The 22,048-nt window shown below is 35.2% G+C and overlaps 2 protein-coding genes across 6 annotated transcripts; both read left to right on the top strand.

The window, feature by feature from the left end:
• The first annotated feature begins 5,282 nt into the window (after window positions 1-5,282).
• LOC145796244 (uncharacterized) lies at window positions 5,283-6,937 on the top strand. The gene is made up of 4 exons (XM_082881297.1): window positions 5,283-5,583; window positions 5,896-6,401; window positions 6,682-6,816; window positions 6,929-6,937. The coding sequence occupies exons 1-4, from the start codon at window positions 5,283-5,285 to the stop codon at window positions 6,935-6,937; spliced, it is 951 nt and encodes a 316-aa protein (XP_082737423.1).
• A 7,106-nt stretch (window positions 6,938-14,043) lies between these two features.
• LOC145788847 (uncharacterized) lies at window positions 14,044-20,312 on the top strand. Of its 5 annotated transcripts, none has more exons than XM_082879671.1 (3): window positions 14,044-14,411; window positions 15,153-15,744; window positions 19,644-20,077. In XM_082879671.1, the coding sequence occupies exons 2-3, from the start codon at window positions 15,155-15,157 to the stop codon at window positions 19,999-20,001; spliced, it is 948 nt and encodes a 315-aa protein (XP_082735797.1). In that variant the 5' UTR covers window positions 14,044-14,411; window positions 15,153-15,154; the 3' UTR covers window positions 20,002-20,077. The 5 variants fall into 5 exon arrangements, with proteins under 5 accessions (XP_082735797.1, XP_082735798.1, XP_082735799.1 ...); XM_082879672.1 differs by having other exon boundaries at window positions 14,072-14,330; XM_082879673.1 differs by having other exon boundaries at window positions 14,072-14,335.
• The last annotated feature ends 1,736 nt before the right edge of the window (window positions 20,313-22,048 follow it).

The following is a 22,048-nucleotide window of genomic DNA, read 5'->3' as shown; positions in this document are numbered from 1 at the left end:
ACACCTGCTAGAGAAGGCATCAAGTATGTCTGAAGGTAGGTTGTGTAGTCCTCCTCTCTGATGAACCGGTCTGAATCTGCGCCTCGCATAACATCGGTCATCTCCTGAGGAGAGATACTCTCTGTAGTGCGCATGGAAGGCGGGGGCGGTAAGGAGACTGACTGTAGTGGCAGGCCCATGGTCTGTCTCATGAAAAGATCGCTGAGGAACCAGGCTCGGCCTACCAGCCCCTCGAACAAGATCCGACACAGGGAAGCCCCCCACGCCTCGGCAAAGTGAAATTGGGCAACCCCTGGCATTGATGCCCAAGGCTGCCATGAGATCTACAAACAACAAGTGCATGAACTGTTCAGTTGCCATTAGATATGCAAAATGAATTGAAGTTGAAAGTAAGGAGAATTATGAGTTTTGAGTTGCCTCGGTCACCCTCACAGTGTCAAAGTACTGCCGAAGACCTGGAAGGGTCTCTCGGGCTCTTGGCTGGCATCGGCCGTCGTATCTATGCGAGTACAGCACCTCGGGCAGTGTCTCAACCTTAGGCTCAGGGGCAAGCGTTGGGAAATAGGCGTAGGCCCACAATTGTGAAAAACAAGATAGTGGCAGTGAGAATACAGAATACACAGTTAATGCAAAATGCAGAGGGTACAGAGTACAGATAATGCGGTGTACGCAGTGTATGCAGGGTGTGCGGAGTGTGCAGTCTACAGATAGTGCAAAATAGAAAGCATGGAAAAAACTGTAAAGCTGAAAAGTAAGACGTACCTCCCACGCTCTCCAATAGCCGCCCAGAACGTTCCCGCTCCTGCGGGAGGTCGAGCTCATATAACAGTAAAGAGTGGCGAGGCCAGCACCGCCCCAATCATAGTGCCGTACTAGGGATTGGTCTACCAAGGCACTCAGAATATATAGCCCGACGGTGATCGCCCTGCCGGCGAACAAAGTAGTGCCTTGCCATTGGCTGCCTCTGTTTGCACTCGCCTTGATCTCTGAACATTGAACCACCATGCCAGACTGCCACAGCTCCAAAACAGGAACATTTTTGCACCACAATGGACTGGTGGCCGGTCAGCCACAAAAAGTGGCTGGCGGCCACTTCAACTGGCCGGTCGGCTAGTGCAAGTGGCCAGTCGGCTACTGCCACTGGCCGGTTGGCTACCTCCTTTCCCAAACTCCTAGTTTTGCTGCAACAGAGAACAACAGAGGCATGACAATGTATTTGCAAGAAAATATGTGTACTGCCACCCTCCTCATCATGTCTCAAGCTCAAAGGAGTGTGGCACTTGGCTCGCAAGCCACCAATCACGCATCTCAATGCATGATGGCCCAAAAACAAAGCTTGTACAAGCTTAGTGAATACACAAACAAGACTCAAATGGCCATCACCCTATCATGCATGATCACGGGTGACGGTGACCAAGAAATGTGATACGTTTCATCACTTTGAGTATGAAACGTCCCACATTTCTTGTGTTTGGATTAACGTCTGATCCAAACACATGCAATGCAACAAAATATGCTTATCTCGTTCAAGTTTTACTTGGTTTATTTTGTTTACACATTTTACTTTACCGGTTAATGCTTTAACCGATTAAGTCCATAGTGAACATCCTCTAATTTGAAAGAGGGCTTAAGCCGCGAGTACCTTGAGCATGAAAGAAGTCTCGTGCCGTTGGTAATGAACCCCCGGGGGAGTTAAACCATTAGGCACAAGAGCCTCAATTCCACACTCAAGCCAACAAGGGGCTCAAGGCCACTTTTAAAGCAAATTGAAAAGAGTGACGCATGGAGGAAGATTGCAGATATTTCAATGCTGAAATGGCATGAAAAATAGTGCTACAACATGTAAGCAACGCATGCACAACATGTTAAAGGCCAAAAGCATTAAAGCTAGTAAAGAGCATTACACTAGAAGCATGCACTACAATGCTTAAATGACCAAACCAGCTCTGGATAGAGCTACATCATGCCAAAATAGTAAGCAAATCATGCTGAAATTTAGGCACATAAAATAGCTCTGGACAGAGCTACATCATGCCAAAACAATGGCCTAACATTGATTTGCCCAATGCTTCTACACATGTGTTTGGAGAAGGCATTAAGTGATCAACAGCTGGCATAGCTGGAACATAAAATATTTGAAAAAGGAGAAAAATGGCCGTCGGCCACCTCCCCTAGCCAACCGGCCACCTCAAGTGGCCTACAAGGGAAAAAAGTGGCCGACAATAGCCAAAAGTGGCCGACAGGGCCTTCTTCTCCTCCAGGCAAGGGGCACCAAGGGTTGGTCCAGAAACAAGCCCAAAAACAAGAGGGTTTAGAGGCTCAAAGTCAAGGCGTCCCGCTGAGAACTTCAGGCACTCAAAACGAGCACAAATATGCACAATCATCGAGTGCTCAAACGATGACGTCCAAGTCTTGAGGTCGGTCAAAAATGAGGTGTCTACAGGTTGCAGGACTGGAGTGTGTTCATTAAGGAATGGTCATCAGATCTTCATCTTGAGCAAGAAAGGTTTGTATGGCTGAGCTGTTATGGAATCCCATTGAACCTATGGAATACAGATACATTCAGAAAAATTAGAAGATTATGGAGGGAGGTGATTTATTTTGATGGAGATACATGTGAAGCAGCATCTTTTCGGTGTGGAAAGATTAAGATTGCCACAAGCCTCATGGAGCCAATAGATATAAATTTAACTCTAGAATGCAAGGGAAGAGCATATCCTATAAGAGTGTGTGAAGAGCAGATTGTGAAGGAAGTAAAAGCTACTTGTAAATGCAACCTAGTTGATGGTGATGAGGAGTATGTCAGCTCTAATGTCGATGGCAAGGTGTAGCCCAATGCTGAACCCAGATTAGAGAAAGATGAAGATGACTTGGCAGATGTGGTGGCTGATGATGTGGAAGTTACCAATGAGCTGGTTGAAGGGGATTTGCCAACTATAAGGAATGAAGGAGGTGGGGTGGATGCAGAAGGTAACTGGATGGAGGTCTTAATAGTTGAAGAAACTGCAGATTACATGGGGAAATCAAATGAAGCTGCCAAAAGTAAGATTAAAGCCGACATTGGAAAAGCAATTAAAGAGGGCACACGTGAGGCAGAGACAATGATGAAAGAAAAAGGAGGATTACAGTAAGGGTGTAATGATGAGACACTAAAAGTAAGTGGTCAGACTCACATACCAGGATCTATGAGAAGTTTGAGTGGGTCTTCGAGGGCCAATCCAGGTATTAACTTCGAGGTTCTTTTGGGCCAGAAGCAGTGCACTAATAAGACCATTGGACCAAGTATAATTCAACATTATGACTCTGGTACTAGCCAACCCAATGTGTGGGTTGAGCATGGGCCTATTGTGCTGGGATCTAAGTCCAGTGATTGTAATACTATTAGTGTATCCATCTGTAAATCTGTGTCTAATAAGATGAAGTCTAGAAATAATAAAGGGAAAAGAAAAGTGGGTGTTAGAAACTCCATGTCAGTAGGTGGATTTTCTGGGTTTTCAAGAAGGCTAGGGCAAGGGGGGGCTGGATCAAGTAAAGGAAATCACAAAGGGGTGGTTGTTAGGTCGGCAGCTACTGCAATGTTGAAGTCTGTATCAGATAAATCTCAGCATAGTTGCATTGAAGGAAAATTACATGAGGCTCAACTAACATTTCTTTTGGGTAAAAGTTTGAGGGTTGACTGTCAGGGCCAAGATAAGGCAGTGACTCAAAAGCTTGTTCAGATGGAGGAGGTGGATAAAGAAAGGATTGGAGAGAGGGTTGAAGAGGCAACATAATCAGCTCCTACTAGGTGATATGAAAGAGTACAAATCTGTTGTTATGAAGTGGTTAAGTTGGAACATCATAGGGATTGACAAGATTGAGAAGATGAGAAAAATTAGGAAGGTCTTGGTAGATAGGAAAATAGATTTGGCATTATTTCAAGAAACAAAAAAAGACAAGCTTTTCACGTGTGGATGTTAAAAGAGTGTGGCCTAGAGACAAAATAGAGTTCATGGTTGTTGATGCTGTGGACAGGGCTGTGGGACTGATTTGCATATGGGATCCTGAGGTGTTTCAACTCTCAGATTGGTGCAGCAATAGGCATTTCATTATGCTTGCAGGTATAGTCCTTAACTCATTTTATTGTGTTGTTATTAATGTGTATGCTCCTAATGATCCTGTGAGGAGAGGTAAATTATGGGAGACCCTAGTAAATTTGAAAGCAAGTTTCACTAAACCTTGGTGCCTAGGTGGAGACTTTAATGAAATTAGATCAGTGGATGAAAGTGGGCTGTTCAAGAAGGGAAAGAGGTATGAAAGACTTCAATGATTTTATAAATAGGTGTAAGCTAACTGAGTTACAAATGTCGAGTAGGAAATATACCTGGTGTAATGCAATTGATGGCAATAAATGGAGTAAAATTGATAGATTCCTACTGAGCCCTAAGTGGATTGAAATATTCAAGTTCAAACTGTGGGGTTTACCTAGACACATTTCTGATCATTATCCTCTACTTTTAATGGAGGATGTAAGGGACTGGGGACCCAAATCTTTAAGTTCTCTAATGCTTGGTTACTGTACCCCAATTTTGCATCCTTTTTAGAGACAGTTTGGCAAGAGTCACAGCTAAATGGAAGAGCATGTGTAATATTGCAAAGGAAATTACATGCATTGAAGTTAGCATTAAAGCAATGGAGCAAAGAAGTGTTTGGTAATGTCTCAGAGAAAATTAAAGAAGTTGAGAGTCACCTGCACTCATTGGATTTATTGGTTAAAGATAGACCCTTGGTGGAAGCAGAGCTGAAGCTAAAAAGAGAGAGAAGTAGTGAACTGTGGAGGCTCAGTAGAATGTTGGAATGGTCATGGTTGCAAAAGTCAACATTGGAGTGGAACTTAAAAGGGGATAGAAACACCAGATTTTTTCATGTGATGGCTAGCAGTAGGCAGAATAAGAATGCACTGGACTCTATTCTGGTGAAGGGGATTGGTGGTTGCGGATCTAGAGCAAGTGAAGAATGTGGCATGGCCTCACTTTAATAGGCGCTTTTTAGAAGTATGGAGGATTAGACTTGTCTTAACTGGTGATTTTAAGAGTGTCAGATGCAATGACTGGTTTCAGCAGCTGGAAGCAGAGTTTTCAAAGGAAGAGATATGGGCAGCAGTCAAAGAGTGCAATGGAAATAAAGCACCACGGCCCGATGGCTTTAACTTAATGTGTTTTCAAAAAAATTGGAAGGTGTTTAAAGAAGATGTGATGCTATTCATGTAAGAGTTCCACAGTTTGGGTAGATTGGCTTTTGGAATGAACAGCTCCTTCATCACTTTAATTCCAAAGAAGGTCAATGTAGTCAATCTCAATGACTATAGGCCAATAAGCTTAATTGGATCAACGTACAAGATTTTGTCTAAGGTTCTAGCTAGTAGACTCAAACTAGTTATGCCAGAAGTAATAAGTGAAACCCAATTAGCTTTTTTAGGTGGAAGAAATATCTTGGATGGGATTTTGATCGCAAATGAAATTGTGGACGGGTGGAAGAAAGCCAAGAAGAAGGGGCTACTGCTTAAACTTGATTTTGAAAAAGCTTATGATTCCATCAATTGGGGTTTTTTGTTTTCCATGTTGTCCAATTTTGGCTTTGGCTCTAAATGGATTAATTAGATGAAGGGGTGTATCTCAAATGCTAGAATCTCAGTACTCGTGAATGGGTCACCAACCAAAGAGTTTAGTCCACAAAAAGGCCTTAGACAGGGTGATCCATTATCACCTTTCCTGTTTAATTTGGCTGCAGAAGGGTTAAGTATTCTATTGTTTAGAGCAAGGGAGATGGGACAGATAAAAGGGGTACATATTGGAATTAATGGGGTGGTCGTTTCACATCTACAATTTGCTAATGATTCATTACTTTTATGTGAAGCTGATATGGAGGAGGTAATGAATCTTAAAAGAATCTTAAGGTGCTTTGAAATGATCTCAGGACTTAAGATTAATTTCCATAAGAGTGTGGTATATGCGGTTGGAAATTCAGTCAATACTCTGAAGGAACTTGCTTCAGTGCTTAATTGTACAACTCAAAACTTACCACTGAAATTTCTAGGTTTACCATTGGGTGCCTCTCCAAGTAGAAAGAAATCTTGGCAACCTGTTATTAACAAGATCAAAGCCAGACTTGCTAGGTGGAAAAGGAGGCTCTTATCCTTTGCTGGCAGGTTGACTCTAATCAAATCAGTGCTATCTAGTTTGCCAATATATTATCTTTCTCTCTTTAGGATGCCAGAAGGAGTTGCTAAGGAAATTGATAGATTACAAGCAACTTTCTTATGGGGAGGCACAGAATTGAAAAAAAAGATTCATCTAGTGCATTGGAAGGAGGTGACCAAGAGCATTAATCAAGGTGGGTTGGGTATAAGGAGAATTAGAGAGGTAAATGCTTGCTTATTAATGAAGTGGTGGTGGAGATTTGCTAATGAACATGAGGCCTTGTGAAAAAGGTGATTTGTCATAAGTATAAATTTGAAGATGGAGCATGGCTTCCAAATCAAACGTTTGGCATAAGATGGTCTAAGATATAGGGTGATGTCCTAGCAGTGGCAGAGCATAGTTACACTCTTTTACAATTTTTTGTTAACAAATTTCAAATTAAAGTGGGTAATGGGAGTAGAGTGAGATTTTGGCATGATAAATGGTGGTATTTGTCTTAAAGAGGCTTTCCCTAGACTTTTTTTCACTCTTAGCAGAGAAGAATGGATCTCTCAAGCTTTTTGTTGACAAAAATGGAAGCTCTGGGTTGTGGGATTTATGTTTAAGAAGGCCTTTGCGGCAATGGGAGGATGAGGAGGTATCCAGGCTCATTGAAATGTTAAGAGCAACTCTTATGTTATGTTTGGGGGGAAAAAAAAACCAAAGCTAGCTTGTAAACCATGTTAGTTCTTTGTTGCTTCTTTATATAGGCACTGTGAAGTGGGTTTTCGTGCAGTTATGAGACTTGTAGACTGGTGTGGATTAATTATCTCCCACCCAAAGTTCAATTTTTTGGGTGCTTATCTTGGAAACATAAGATCAAAACTACTATTTTCCTCCAAAGGATTGGAGTGCTGGGTGAGGAAGTCTCAACTGTGTGTATTTTCTGTAAATTAGAGGCAGAATCTGTTTCACATGTCCTCATTTCTTGTCCTCTGATGTGGAAGGTGTCGTCTGGTTTAGTGTAGTGGTGGGAATTAGTATGGGCTGTGCCTGGATCTGTTGAATGTTTGTTGCATTGGTGGACTGGCACCTGTCTCATTAAAGCTAAAAGGAGGATATGGCATGCTATTCCTCTGGTTGCCCTTTGGTGTTCAACCAGCTATGGTGGCGTTTAAGGAGTCAATTATTATCAGGTTAGGTATTTGGCTGAAGGCTTCTTCTAAGGATTGCCAGTTTTCTATTAATGATTTTCTTTATAACATCAAACAGATTAGAGTTTGTTTAGGTGGTCGGGTTTGATGCGATGCACAACGTTAAAGATCAGGTTTGAGTGTATTTGTAGCAGCAACAGTGCCTTGGTTTATAATCTGCTTTCTTCTGGTGAGTAGTAGCAACAACATGTGTTGATCTGGAATCTATGTATGATAGTGTTCTCTGATGTCTGTGTATATGGCTGAGAGAGACCTGAGCAGGGTTGCTAATGTGATGGTTCCTTGGTTGCTCAGCTTGATCTGTTTAGCTCTGGTTCTGGTTTGGTCTGTTGGTATATTTGCTTTTTTCGTTATGTTGGCTGTTATATAGGTTTGTGATGGACTCAGGAGTGTTATGCTGTTGGTGTGTCCACTTTGGGCACTCAGCTAGAACCAGCATTGGTATGGTGGCTGAATGTTAGGATGGGCTTGCTCAGCTGAGTTGTTGATGTTGTTGTGGTGTTTGGTTGGTTTCCTTGTTGGTTTCTCACCAACTCTGGGGGTGCTAACAAATGATAAGACGGGCTTTTTGGTGACAACCTTGTTGGGATGATTTAACTCATTGTGATACTTTTGCACTTCCCTTTTTTTTTTATTGTTGGAATTTGTTTTGTACTTTGTTCTTGTTTCTTTCATCAATAAAGTTTCTTCCTTGCCGATAGATAATAATAATAATAATAAAAAAAACTTGAAATTATATATTATAAAATCTATTGAAAACAAACATGGGCAAATTATTTATCTCACTAATTTGTTGAATTACTAACACTAATTCCATGTATTATTAAGCTCATCATTATTTAGGCTAAGTTTGGGATGTTCAAAAAAAGTCAAAAAGTCAGAAAGTCACTATCCTATTTAAGTCATATCATCTTATATAAGTCATATCATCTCTCTACCACATCACTTCAAACCCAACCCATATTTCATAAAAAGTCAAAAAATACACTTATTTAGAACATCCCAAACAACCCCTTATTATGCAAATAGTTTAGTTTTAGAAATTATGATTTGAGTGTGCAGTTGTGATTTGAGTGTGAAGTTGTGAATTGAGTTTTGAAAATAGAAAATTTATTTGGTTATGAGTTTTGAAAAAGTTTTTGTATTTTGAATTTTGAAAAGAGTTTTGAGTTATATTTTGAGTTTTGAGTTTTTGAATTTTGAGTGGTATTTTGAAATTTTTTGTATTTATTTTTTAAAAATATTTAAAAATGTTTAAGAAAATTTTATTTTTTATTTTAAAGATTTAATTTTTATTTAAATATTTTTTAATTTTAAAAATTTTATTTAATTTTGTAAATATTTTAATTTTTTAATATTTTAAACTCAAAACACAACTCCACACTTAAATCGTAATCAAACGCATAACTCAAAACTCAATTCAAAAACTATTTTCGAAACTCATAACTAAACACATAATTCAAAACTCATAATCAAACTCTTCTCAAAACTCTTTTCTAAGTGCTATTAAAAAAATATTCAATTTTTTTTAATTTTTTTTTTTTTCATTTAACCAAGCACAAAACTCATAACTCAAAACACGACTCTACACTCAAATCATAATTCTAAAAATAATTTTAAAAAAAATAAAAAAATATTTTTTTGAATTTTTTTAAATAGAATTTAAAAAAAAGGTTTATTTTTGAGTTTTGAAAAAAGTTTTGAATTATATGTTTGGTTATGAGTTTTGAAAATAATTTTTGAATTAAATTTTAAATAATTTTAAATTATTTATTTGATAATGAATTAAAAAAAAAATTAAAATTTTTAAACTGAAATCACAATTTCAAAAGGGAGCCAAAGGCAGCCTTTGCAATGAAAGCTAACTTTCATGAACTTTCGTAGAACTTGCTTAATTAATGGTAAAAAATTAGCCGTGAAGAATTTGTTGTCGCGTGTTCAAATTGTTTTCTGTCAGTTCACATTGTCAAGGCGTCTTATTTGTTTTTTTTAATTAACAATGCTACAAATTAAAAAAATTATTTAGAAAAAAAAAATCAGTAATTTATAATTATTAAGTGCTCACATTTCTACGACTTTAAATTTACACAATATTCATTTTTGAGGGATACATTTTCATATACATAGCATTTTTTTTTTTTAGTAAGGTGAAAATTCAATGAGGCTTTTTATTTTCCTATATTTTTTATGTTGCAAAATTCAATAATTTTTTCCCCTTGCTGAGATAAAAAATTACTAATTTTAATTCATTTAAGTTTTAGTCAATCTTAAGTAGAATTTTATTATTATAATTTTAGAAAATTACTTTTTGATAACAATATGAGCAGCCTACGTATTTAGGAAATGATATAGGCCTTTTATATAACTTAATACATCAATTGATTTTTTTTTTAAAACAAATTGACAAGTGTAAATTACAAATACACCCCCTGAGGTTTAATTAAAATACAAATCGCCCCCTGTGATTTTAAAAATTACATTCTACTCCCCGAGATTTCTAATTTCATAACAAATCACCCTTTTTATTAATAAATTATCAAGTCAATTAATATTTTTTAATGATGTTAGAATATGTTTCAATTAATAATTTAGATAATTTTTTTATTGTATAGGAGAGCAATTGTAAATTTTATTTTTTTAGTTAATTTTGTTAAATAAAAAATACTAAGAAGGATGCATTTGTAATTTTTCAAACCATATGAAGCAATATGTACTTTAAGCAAATCTCAAAAAATATATTTACAATTTACCCAATTGATAATTATACTCGTTAAGCCAACTAATAATTATATACAAAAACATACCCAGCACTCACAAGTCTTTGTGATTCCGAAACTTTTACAGATGTCCTGACATTTTCCCAGCTAATAATATAACAATTGTTCATCCAATGTATGTATACAAGTCATAACAATGTGAAGCTCTCTCTATTTTTATTTTAATTTTTTTAATCAGCAAAAAAAACTTTTTATTAAAACATGAAATTTAAAGGTACAAGGAAAAAAACACATTAAGAGAGATTCGAAGAGTAAAGACTCACTCTCCTACTACTGCTACTCGCGTCTTTACAACCAACCCCTTAGCCACACGATTTTATATTTTAAAAGACAAATAAAACAACAATTCAAACTCTTGAGCCCCACACCTAAAACACTAATACACAAATAAAACCCACGCCTGTCTCGAAAACAAAACCCCACGCTTGACTTGAAAACCCCACGCCTGACCCGAACACCCTGCACCAATGCCAGACACTCAGGCTTCATTGCTGCCGAGAACCACCCGTGACTGCAATACCTGTTGGTTTCTCCTCCTTAACTCAACAAATTCCTTGCTCTCGACTTCAACCCCGCCGGGAATGCTACTGGTGCCTCCTCTATTGCTGTTGCATCCTCCTCCTATGGTTCTTCTTCAGCATCTACTGGCTTTGCCACTGGGAATGGAGCTGCTGGTGCTGTTACCACGCTTTTACCCTGAAAACCCATATTTCCATCTTAAACTTCTCCCATGGTTTTCCTCGCCCAAACAACTCCCTCGGTTGATCCTCACCAACAACGCTGAGCAGTCCCCTCTTTGTAGACCCGGCGCCATTCTCCTCTTAACCAAGCACAAACACTAACCACCATAGAATTGAACGAAATTCACCCCTCAAACTCCCACTTGCACAGGAGCGCTCGAATGAAGATCCTAAACAACTCTGGATCCTCCACCCCTCAAACTCCCGCTCGCAAAGAAGTGCCCGAATGAAGTTCCTGAACCAACCCACCCATGATTAACGCAACCACCCTAAACCAAAACCCATGGCCAAAGCTGAACACCATGGCCGAAGCACCACTTCCACCGGACCTCTTCATTCGAGAAAAAAACCCACCAAAACCACTTATCGAATCTTCCAAAAACACCAAAACCCATAGAGTGAAGACCCACCAAGCTTATAGACCGCCGGATAAAGATAGATTTAAAACCACCCAAGGAATACTTAGCTAAAAACCCCAAAGAATACCTGTGAAAACAAGCATCCTATACAAAGACGAAAGGACTTAAACAGCATCATAAGCAAATCTAGAGATTAGATCTGAAAAAGGAAAAAATGGAAAACAAATGGGGGCTCAAGATTATTAGGAGAAAAAACATGAACACAGGAAGAAAAACTAGGCCAGCCAACCGCCATGGTTAAAGGCGGCGGCCGGCTGGCCAGCGGTGAGGCCCGAGATGGTGGTTTTTTAGAGAGAGAGTTTTAGAGAGAGAGTTAAGGTGAAGATGTGTAAGCTCTCTCTATGCAAGACGTGCTGCAGGATCATCTAATGCTTAAGTCGTTACTACATATTATTTTGTAATTTATTTAAGTTTGGTATATATAATTTAAAAGTCTCTCTCAAGATCGGAACTAAGATTTTATTACTGGAAGGATAAAAGAAAAATATATATATATATATATATATATTTCAATATATACACAAATACACGCGTATATGTACAATATGATAAATAAATTATACATACAGAAAAAAAAAAAAAAACCATAGATGCAATTTCTAATAGGATGAAGAAGTATTTTTGGTGTAAAATAGAAAGAGAATGCAAGATAGGAGAAGAATAAGATATGTATTTTTTTTTTTTTTGGAGGCTATTGTATGTATAAAATGCTATATATATATATATATATTTAAAAGTATTATGGCAAACTGGAGGTCATGGCCTCCCACAATTTTCACCTAATTTTGTCCGTGGTCTCTCTACTCTTTGCTGATTGATTTTGAGTTGAGTGTCTCCAATATATTTAACATTTCCTATATATTTTCCTGCAAAGAAGATGATATCTATACAAAATGAAGTCTTAATTATTAATTTTTGGTTTCAAAATCAAGAATTGACAACCATCTAAAAGTAAAAAAAATAATTTAAAATAAAGAATTTACACATATTTTATAATAATTTTTTTTTTTTTTGGGGGGTATATTTTTTCTACTTCTATATCAATACTTTTCCCATAAATAGCACATGTTATTTGGTGGCCTTACTCTCCCGTAAGTATCTCATTATCTCGCAAAACATAATACAAAATTGATGAATCCCTCTATTGTTTTATTTATTTACTTATTTTATCAGCAATAAGTCTCATTATTCAAACCAGTAAGTATCAAATTGGGGTACATGTACTTATCCCAGATCCACTAAATAATTTTCAAGTAAATTATATTTAGTAACTATGTACTTTCACCAAATTTTCATTTTGATTTTTTCATTTTTAATAGTAACAGTTAATCTCCTATAGTTTAAATCCAATTACAATTTCACCCATTCATTCATTTAACCTTAGTAAGACTAACAAAAATTTTAAATTGAAAGATTAAAGTGAGACTTTGATAAAAATGAAAAGACTAAAATAATATTATAATAAAAGTATAAGAGTGATGAACTAATGAAAAATGTCACATATGTTTCAGATGACAACTTCCATTAACCTTATTAATGGCAGATAGATGGAGGGAAAACATTGTAACTTGACTTAAAGTATAAGAGACTAATTGTTACAATTGAAAGTAAATAGATTAAAGTGAGATTTTGATGAAAATATATGAGTGCCAAGTGTAATGGGCCAAATATATATATATATATATATATCCACAAGAGTTTTCTCCTCTTCTTCTTCTTCTCTCTCTTTTTTTTTTAATAAAAAATCCAAAAAATATAAGGGCCCATAATTTGAGATTTTGGATTCTCAATAAAACAAATATATGCACAAATATGTGGAAATATCCTCGATACATTTTATCAATAAATTTTTTCTCTTTTGCTGATAAATAACAAAAAAAAAAAGTGTAATGGGCCCATAATTTTCATAAGTGATGGAGTCAGAAAATTAAATCAGATGGGCACTTATTAATAACAACATCGAAAATTTTTACAAAAATATTTTATATAAATTTTTACGATTGACTTTAAAAAAAAATTGAAAAAATAATATTATTTGGAACTAGTATATCATGGAGAATACAAAAAAAAGTCATGGATATAAGTTTTAAAATAAATTATATAATGATACAGTAATTTTTTTATACAAAATTTGAGTAAAAATTCAATATAATAGTAATATCACGTCATCATTGACATGTGATATCATTAACTAATAATAAAAAAATACATGGATGATGAACCTCACATGTCAAATGTAATTAACAATTCAATAAATTTCGTATCTTCATAGTAAGAGTAATTATGTTCACATGTCAATAATGATAGACATTATTGTTATATTGAAATTTTTTCATAAAATTTTCTTAATAATATAGTTTCTTATAGTCTGTTCATTTTCAATTAAAACAACCATTATTGTTCTCATAATTTTAAAGAAAAATGCTTGGTGACCCAAGTTTGTGTGGCCTGAATGACTTGAATGTATCAAAACGACGTCGTTTTATACCCAAAACGACGTCGTTTTGAGTGTTTCGAGCTATTCGAGCCAAGAAAATTAGGGCCACCTAGCATTGTTGAATTTTAAAAATATCATTAACATTTCACTCCAAATAATATTTTTGTAAATTTTGTTATTTAAAATATTTTTTTTATTTTTGCAAAAAAAAGTCCAAAACCGGGGGCGCGTGACCCACTGGTCTCTCTATACCTCCGTCCCTCATTTTCATTATAAGTCAGTGTTCGTTCGTTCATTCATTCATTTATTCATTTTCTCTTTCTCTCTTTCTCTCTCTCTCATTTGTTGTTGATAGTTGATACAGTAGAATTTTTTTTTCCAATTTTTTCTACTCAAATCCCCTAACGTGATACTTCCGTTTTTTTTACTTGTATCAAATCTTCTATTTTCCATGAATGTGGTTATTTATTTATGTGTTGATTTGTCTCCCCCAATAGTTTATCTGAATAGATGAAATATTCAATCCTGCTGTGCCCACCCAAGGACCAAAAAACACAAAATATTGGTCTCTTGAATGCAGATGCAGTAAGGTTTCGTTGCTGACAACGTTTCCTTATCATAAAATCTTTGGTGATTTCCATTCAGGCTTAAAAAACTTTATTGCAGGTGATTTTAGTGTACCCAAAACCCCCCAATATTTTTATTTTTAGTTTTTTTTTGAAATTCAATATGATTTCACACATCAGATTCCTTTGGGTTTGGCATGGTGATTTTTTTTTTTGGCTGCCAAGATTTTGGTTGGGATATGTTTTCCTTAGCCATGATGCTTTATTCATGGTATTTTTTTTTTTTGATTAGCAAAATAAACAGAACTTTATTGATGACGATGAAAGGAACAAGATGTACATACAAAAACATCTAAATATCAATAAAAAGAGGAGGGTGCACAAAACATCACAATGGATTAGATCATCCCAACTTTGTTGACACCAAAAACCCCATTCTATCATATGCTAAGCACCCCCAAAGAAAGCAAACAACCAATCTATGGGTTTATTTATGTTTTTTGTTTATGTTTTTCGTTTTGTTTCTGTGTTTTGGATTGGTTTCTCGCCAATCTGTGGGTTTAGTGCTAACAGATGATTGTGTTTCCTCCTTGGTGCCAATCTAGTTGAGATTGTGGAGTGTTAGCTATGATGTTTTTTACACTTTCCTTCTTTATTGATGTATATTGTTGTTTGTTTTTGCTCATCTCATCAATAAAATTTCCTTTTCTTTGCTAAAAAAAAAAAAAAAAACAAGAAAGCAAACAACTAAAACAGAAAACAAATAACACCTCAACAACCATTCCAAAAGCACAAAAACCCATGGTATTTTTTTGATATAATCTTTGCTTGTACCTTGTAGGTATGAATTCAACCTCAAATGGCCAATCATCAATTTCTGATGATGGCAAGCCAGTTCCGCAAACCCAACTACCAGCACCCCCACAACAACCACCTGTTCCCACGAACACAGACGCAATAACTGGTGACACTCAAAGCCAGCCTCACACTCGGACTGGGACTCAGACTTCGCCTCGGACTCCAACTCGGGTTAAGCGTCAATCTTGGTCTCGGATTCTAAGTGGCGGCGACAACTTAGTTAAGCAGGCGAAGCCGCTCCTAGCCGCGAATTTCGGTGCAGTCATATCTCTGGTGACTTCCAGATTAGACGGATCGCGGTTTCACTATTTGAGTTCAAAGCTAGCAGATGCAAAATCATTTGATACTGTTGTGGCTTGTTTTGCAATTGGTTTCACTTGTAATATGCATGTGATCTTGTTGCAAAAGGATTCGCCAATCGCTGCAAGAATAGGGGGGTATGCTGGCGCGTTGTCGTCCGTCATTGGATTCTTGACCATGATACAAATACTTTTACCTCCTGCCCTCTTGTGGATTGTTTGGTCTGCTGCTGTTACTATCTTCCTATCATTTCTCTATAACCTTGCAAACAACTGGTAACTTTTTATTTATTTATTTATTTATTTTGTTAATTGTTTGGTTTTTTTTAAACTCAAAATACAGTTTCTTTTTTCTTTTTCTCCTTCAAAGCAAAAACCAGACCGATCCACCAATCAAATCAGTGAAAACGCTCTTCATTTTTACTTGACTTGAAGGCTTATACGAATCAAGTCAGTGGGGAAAAAAAAATCGGAAGGACTGAAATTACCCACTCGGAAATAAAGGAGCAAGTGTGGTTTTCAAGCTTGCCTCTTTTTCTTTAGTCAATTTTTTTTTTTTCATTTTAAATTCTTTTAACAACAATGATTCATCCTCCTTTTCCCTCCCACCCCCTTTGACCCCCTCTCTCTCTCATTGGTTACATTTTCTTTTTCTTTTTCTTTTTTTTCTTGTTCCTCCAATCACCACTCGCCACGTGACAAAAGGGGTGAGGGGGTGACCCCCAAAAGGGGGTCCCAAGCATTATTCTTCTTTTAAAGGGAAAATTATGGGGAAGTCTTGTTTGAAAAATGTGTAGTCTATTTAGTCTCATAACTTTTTGTTTATATCTAAAAGTCCTATAACGTTATTATTATTCTTCTCTGCCTCTCTTCTTCTTTGTCTCTTTTTTCTTTTTGTGTTTTCCGGCGATCATTGACAGGTAATCATATCTTACTTCTTCTCTTTCTCTTTCCGATATATAGTCACCGGCGACCGACGACTACCATCGATTAGGATTCATCGACAAACACTGACCGCCGACTACTTACTTCACTCTCACCGACAATAAAGAAGATACGTTTCCGACGAAAAAGATGAGTAGATTTACATCAGATCTGATGTAGATCTACATCAGATCTGAGTAGATCTACATTAGATCCGGTTAGATCTAAACAAAAAATAGTTGCCGGAGTACAATCCTCTCTCTATATTCGCCTCTCTTCTTCGATCTCTTATTTTTTTTACATTTTCTCTGTTTTATACTTCTCTTTTTTCTGTTCTAATGGAGAAATTTTTTAAGTTTTGAGCAAGTTGTTTTCGAGTTTTAGTTAAAGACGATGAAAATTGTAAAATTTTGCAGTTTCGAATTTTTTTGGTGCTGTGTAGATTTATATCAGATCTGAGTAGATCTACATTAAATCCGGCTAGATCTAAACACAAAAGAGTTGCCGGAGTACAATCCTCTCTCTATATTCACCTCTCTTCTTCGATCTCTTTTATATATATATATATATATATACTTCTCTTTTTTGTTCTAATGGAGAAAATTTTTAAGTTCTGAACAAGTTGTTTTCAAGTTTTAGTTATAGGCGGTGAGAACTATAAAATTTTTCAGTTTCAAATTTTTTTGGTACTGGAATGAATCATGGTATAAAACTGTAAAATTTTACAGTTTCATAACATGTTTTTCAATTTGATTAATAAGAATAAATACTTAATAGATTTTTACTTTGAAACTGTAATATTTACAGTTTCAAAACTTACTTTTCAGTTTGATCAATATTGGAGATTATTTGCTTAAACCTTATAAAAATTGAAAAATAGCATATGTTTTTCCAATTGTTGCTATTTTTTGTCGTTCTATTTTTTTTTTTCTTTTAGTTTATCAATATTTAGCACATGTTGCTATATTTTTTCACTCTAATTTCTCCGTTTATTATTTTTTTTCCGGCAATATTCTGGATATTCCGGTGAATCTCCAATGATGTTCTTAACGTTCCGTGAACGTTTTGAACATTCCAGCGACTTCCATTAACGTTCCTAACATTCCGGCAAACTTCCGACGACACTCCGGCAAACTTTCCGGCGATACTCCAGCGACTTTCCGATGATGTTGAATATTCCGACGAGTCTCCGGTGACCGTTTGACGGAAGTTTGACAGTAGTAAAATGTAACAGCATCTGTAAATTGAAAAAAAAAAAAAAAAATTGGTAACAATTAAAAATATATAAGACTCATTGGTATAAGTGTTTTGTTTGGGGATTAGATAGATCTTGAACTTTGTATATGCGACATATTGGTAAGTTCTTCTTTGGTATTTTTTTGATGTAAGCTTTGCTTGTACCTTGTAGGTATGGATTCAACCTCAAATGGCCAATCATCAATTTCTGGTAATCTGGCGACGCCGCTCCTAGCCGCGAATTTCGGAAACCAGCCTCACACTCGGACTGGGACTCAGACTCCGCCTCGGACTTGGTCTCGGATTCTAAGTGGCGGCGACAACTTAGTTCAGCTGGCGAAGCCGCTCCTAGCCGTGAATTTCAGTGCAGTCATATCTCTGGTGACTTCCAGATTAGACGGATCGCGGTTTCACTATTTGAGTTCAAAGCTCGCAGATGCAAAATCATTTGATACTGTTGTGGCTTGTTTTGCAATTGGTTTCACTTGTAATATGCATGTGATCTTGTCGCAAAAGGATTCGCCAATCGCTGCAAGAATAGGGGGGTATGCTGGCGCGTTGTCGTTCGTCATTGGATTCTTGACCATGATACGAATACTTCTACCTCCTGCCCTCTTGTGGATTGTTTGGTCTGCTGCTGTTTTTATCTCCCTATCATTTCTCTATAACCTTGCAAACAACTGGTAACTTTTTATTTATTTATTTTGTTAATTGTTTGGTTTTTTTTAAACTCAAAATACAGTTTCTTTTTTCTTTTTCTCCTTGAAAGCAAAAACCAGACCGATCCACCAATCAAATCAGTGAAAACGCTCTTCATTTTTACTTGGCTTGAAGGCTTATACGAATCAAGTCAGTGGGAAAAAAAATTCGAAAGGACTGAAATTATCCAGTCGGAAATAAAGGAGCAAGTGTGGTTTTCAAGCTTGTCCCTTTTTCTTTAGTCATTTTTTTTTTTTTTTTTTTTTCATTTTAAATTTTTTAAAATGCGCCTAAGAAATAAATATTTGTCAAAATTTTGAAAAAAAATTAACTAAAAACGAAAAAATTAAGATATAAAGAAAACACTTCAAGAATAGGCTCGGATAAATCTACTTATACATCTAAACTATTCTAATAGGTTCGGATAAATCTACTTGTAGATCTCTAAAAAGATATAGACGAAAAGTAAATTTATAATCTGCATTTTAAAGTTATAAATGAATAGTTATGACACTTTTGTTTAATATTTATATTTGTTTTCATTTTTTTTGGGTCGAATTGTAGACTGTTGTTCTTTCATTATATTTATTTATTTATTTATGTTGATATGTTGATGTGGGACTTCAACTCTATGATAGGTTTACTCTTTTTTTTTTCTTTTTTTTTTTTTTTTCTCTGGATTGTAAAGCACACTAACACGTGTTTTTGTATGATAAATCTGAATTTGCGAGCATTTTTTGAAGCTTTTCTATGGTATTTAAGGCTTGAATTTTTATTTTATTTTTTTAAAAATGGATTCAAGGCTTGAATTTGGTGAGCAATATTTTACAAACTACTTTATCTTTTAGTAGTAAGTTAACGTCGTATTATGCATCATGAAATTCATTTTATATTTATTTATTCATTTATTTGTTTTTGACCTTGCAAATCACTCTGTTTTGTGTTGTTGGACTTCTAAATTTGTATTCCTAGACTATGGTTATCTAGTCAAATGCAATTCTCCTCATGTAAAGTCTCAGATCCCAATTGAAAAAATAAAAATAAAAATATAATAATTGAATTAGGAAATGCTTAATTTTATAAAACTTTCTAAGAAATGCATTGACTCAAAATTTCCTTATAACTACATAAATATTCAGTCCAATTTAAAGGATTATTTTTTATTTAAACAGTTTTTTTTTTTTTTTTTTTTTTTTTTTTTTTTTTTTTTTAACTTTTAAGAAATGCACTGACCAATGTGCTTGTCCAAACAAATGAAACAACGAATTTTTTTACTTGGGTACTTATTATACGTTTTTGAATTGTGAATTGTGAAGGGTTGATACAGAAGATGAGAACGTTGATATTGAAGGTGAGAACGTTTTGTTCTATTGGGGGGGAGAGATTGTGTCTGATCACGAAGGTGTGCCTTACAACTGCGATGCGAAGAAGTTCTGTAAGGTGGAAAAGGGGACAACATTGCGCCAGTTGGAGGCGATGATCAAGCCTGAGATGGCCCCGAATGAAGAAAACGTGCAACTGAGGTTCAAAGGTAGGATCCCATGTCAGCAGTCCTCCGAATTGAGGTACGTGTTGGCACCAATCAACGACGATGAGACTTTGAATTTGGTCTTGAATGAACCGAAAAGATTATCGTCAATATTGACTTTGGAATTTTATGTGTACCGTGAGTAGTGAACTCAAGAATATTTTCCAACTACTCTTTAATTATATGGGTAAGTCATATTGATGTCCTTTAGAATTTTCATAATTTCAGGATCCTCTCTCTTGTTGATGTTAATCATGTTAGAAAACTTAACCAAGGGGTTGTTAGCATGTGTGATTAGCACTTTGGCCACTAAGTCTCTCTTAACGAGAGGTATCAGATTTCACTCTTAAAAATAGAATTGAGAGGTAAATCTTATGTACTTGCAAAGAGTGAGAGTGACTTCAACTCTCCAAGGTGTTAAATTTAGTTTAATGGCTAAATAAATTTTTTTAGTGTCCATGCATTATATCACACTAACCATTTTTATTTGAGTAATGTTAGAAATCCTAAATATTCTACTAAAAGTTTTACCAAATGTCTTACATGGGTGTGGGACCCACACAATGTGGGTCCCATGTAGGTCTCACACCCATGTGAGACATTTGGTAAAACTTTTGGTAAAATTTTTAAGATCTCTAGCATTTTTATTTTTATTTTTTTACGCAAATGTGAAGATTTTACTGCAATGAGGACATGTAGATGCATAACGCAGGAAACTCCAAGAGTTGGTCGGATGGTCAAAGTTTGGGATTTGGGAGTGTATTATTTTTCATAATTTCAGGTTTGAAACCTTTTAAATACAAATAATATATTTGGGTTAGTCTATACAAGATATGAGACTTTGCTTAAAAAGCTACATATAACACATGAGTGGATTTTGCCTAAAAAGATACATATAACACATGAGTGGATTTATCTTTACAAATAATTTATTTTAATTGTTTGTTTTTTCTTCTATTGGTAGGAACAAAATGCAAAAAACTTCAAATATTCACTAATATTATTTTTGTTCTACTTCTTTTATGAGTCAATTGAATATATATCTAGATTTTTATTATATTTGAGTAACAAGTCCTCTAATATAGAACACCTAAAAAAGCAATCATTTTTTAATGTTTTTATTTTTAGTATTTTTTTTTTCAAAATTATGACAATTTTTTACTTTTCTTGTCCGCATTGTGTAAATGAATCTAAAAAAAAAGTTTTTTTGAAAAATTCCAACAAAAATTGACCAAAGCCAAAATAAACTCCAACCCCCCCCCCCCCAAAAAAAAAAGTCAACTATTTTTTTTTTTTTGCTTATTTTTGTCTTTGTTGGATTTATTTTGGATTTTTTAATTTTTTTTTTAATTTTTCGGTTCATCTCGTTGAGCTAAATCTAAAAGCTTAAAACTTTTTGAATTTTTTTTTTAAAACTTTACTAAAGACAAAAATAAGCCCAAAAAAAAGACTCCAAATAAACAAACCCCAAACACCCCCTGATAAATGAAATAATCCGATAGTTCATTTTATATGATATCAAATGATTGTTACTATTGCAATGCTAGTCATCACAAACTCTCTTAATCATGAAAAGTTATTTAGTGTTATTAGGTGGTATTTCAAAAGTATTGTGATTGATAAAGAAGATAAAGTCCACGATTGTGTGTTAGGTCACAAGGGAACAACAAGGGCCATAACATTTGGTGATTGATGGGAGTATTGTCAAGTGGTGCCCCTGGATCTCCTAATAAAATTTCCTTCGTAACCCATGCTTTGTGCAATGACAAAAAGCTATCACTAATTGTAAAGAATGGTTCCACCTCCAAAAATTTTAAAAACTTCTTATACTATACTAATATTTAACAATATGATTTCAAAATTAGAATATTCCACACCCTATAATCATAGTAGTTCGCACTACGAAATTATAAAGTTTCACACATGTAACGAAAATATAAAAATAATTTTCAAATTAAGTTTTATCTGATATTGATCCTTTATGTTTGTTATCTGTGTTATTTGTTATATTTGTTTATTATTTAGAGTTATTTGCATTATTACATTTGCCTTTATTTGTTGCCATTCTTGTTTCTTCATTTTTTGAAAATAAGAATATTGTCACATTTGACAGGATACTCTTAAAAATGAGCTTAGAAAATTTTTGAAATATCTTTTTATTCATAAATTGGTTGGTCTTGTGCTGATTTTTAC

Source organism: Camellia sinensis, chromosome 7 (genome assembly GCF_055761805.1).
Source record: "Camellia sinensis isolate YWXY chromosome 7, ASM5576180v1, whole genome shotgun sequence".
In the NCBI taxonomy this organism is placed as follows: Eukaryota; Viridiplantae; Streptophyta; class Magnoliopsida; order Ericales; family Theaceae; genus Camellia; species Camellia sinensis.
This window is presented reverse-complemented; position numbering and strand designations above follow the sequence as displayed.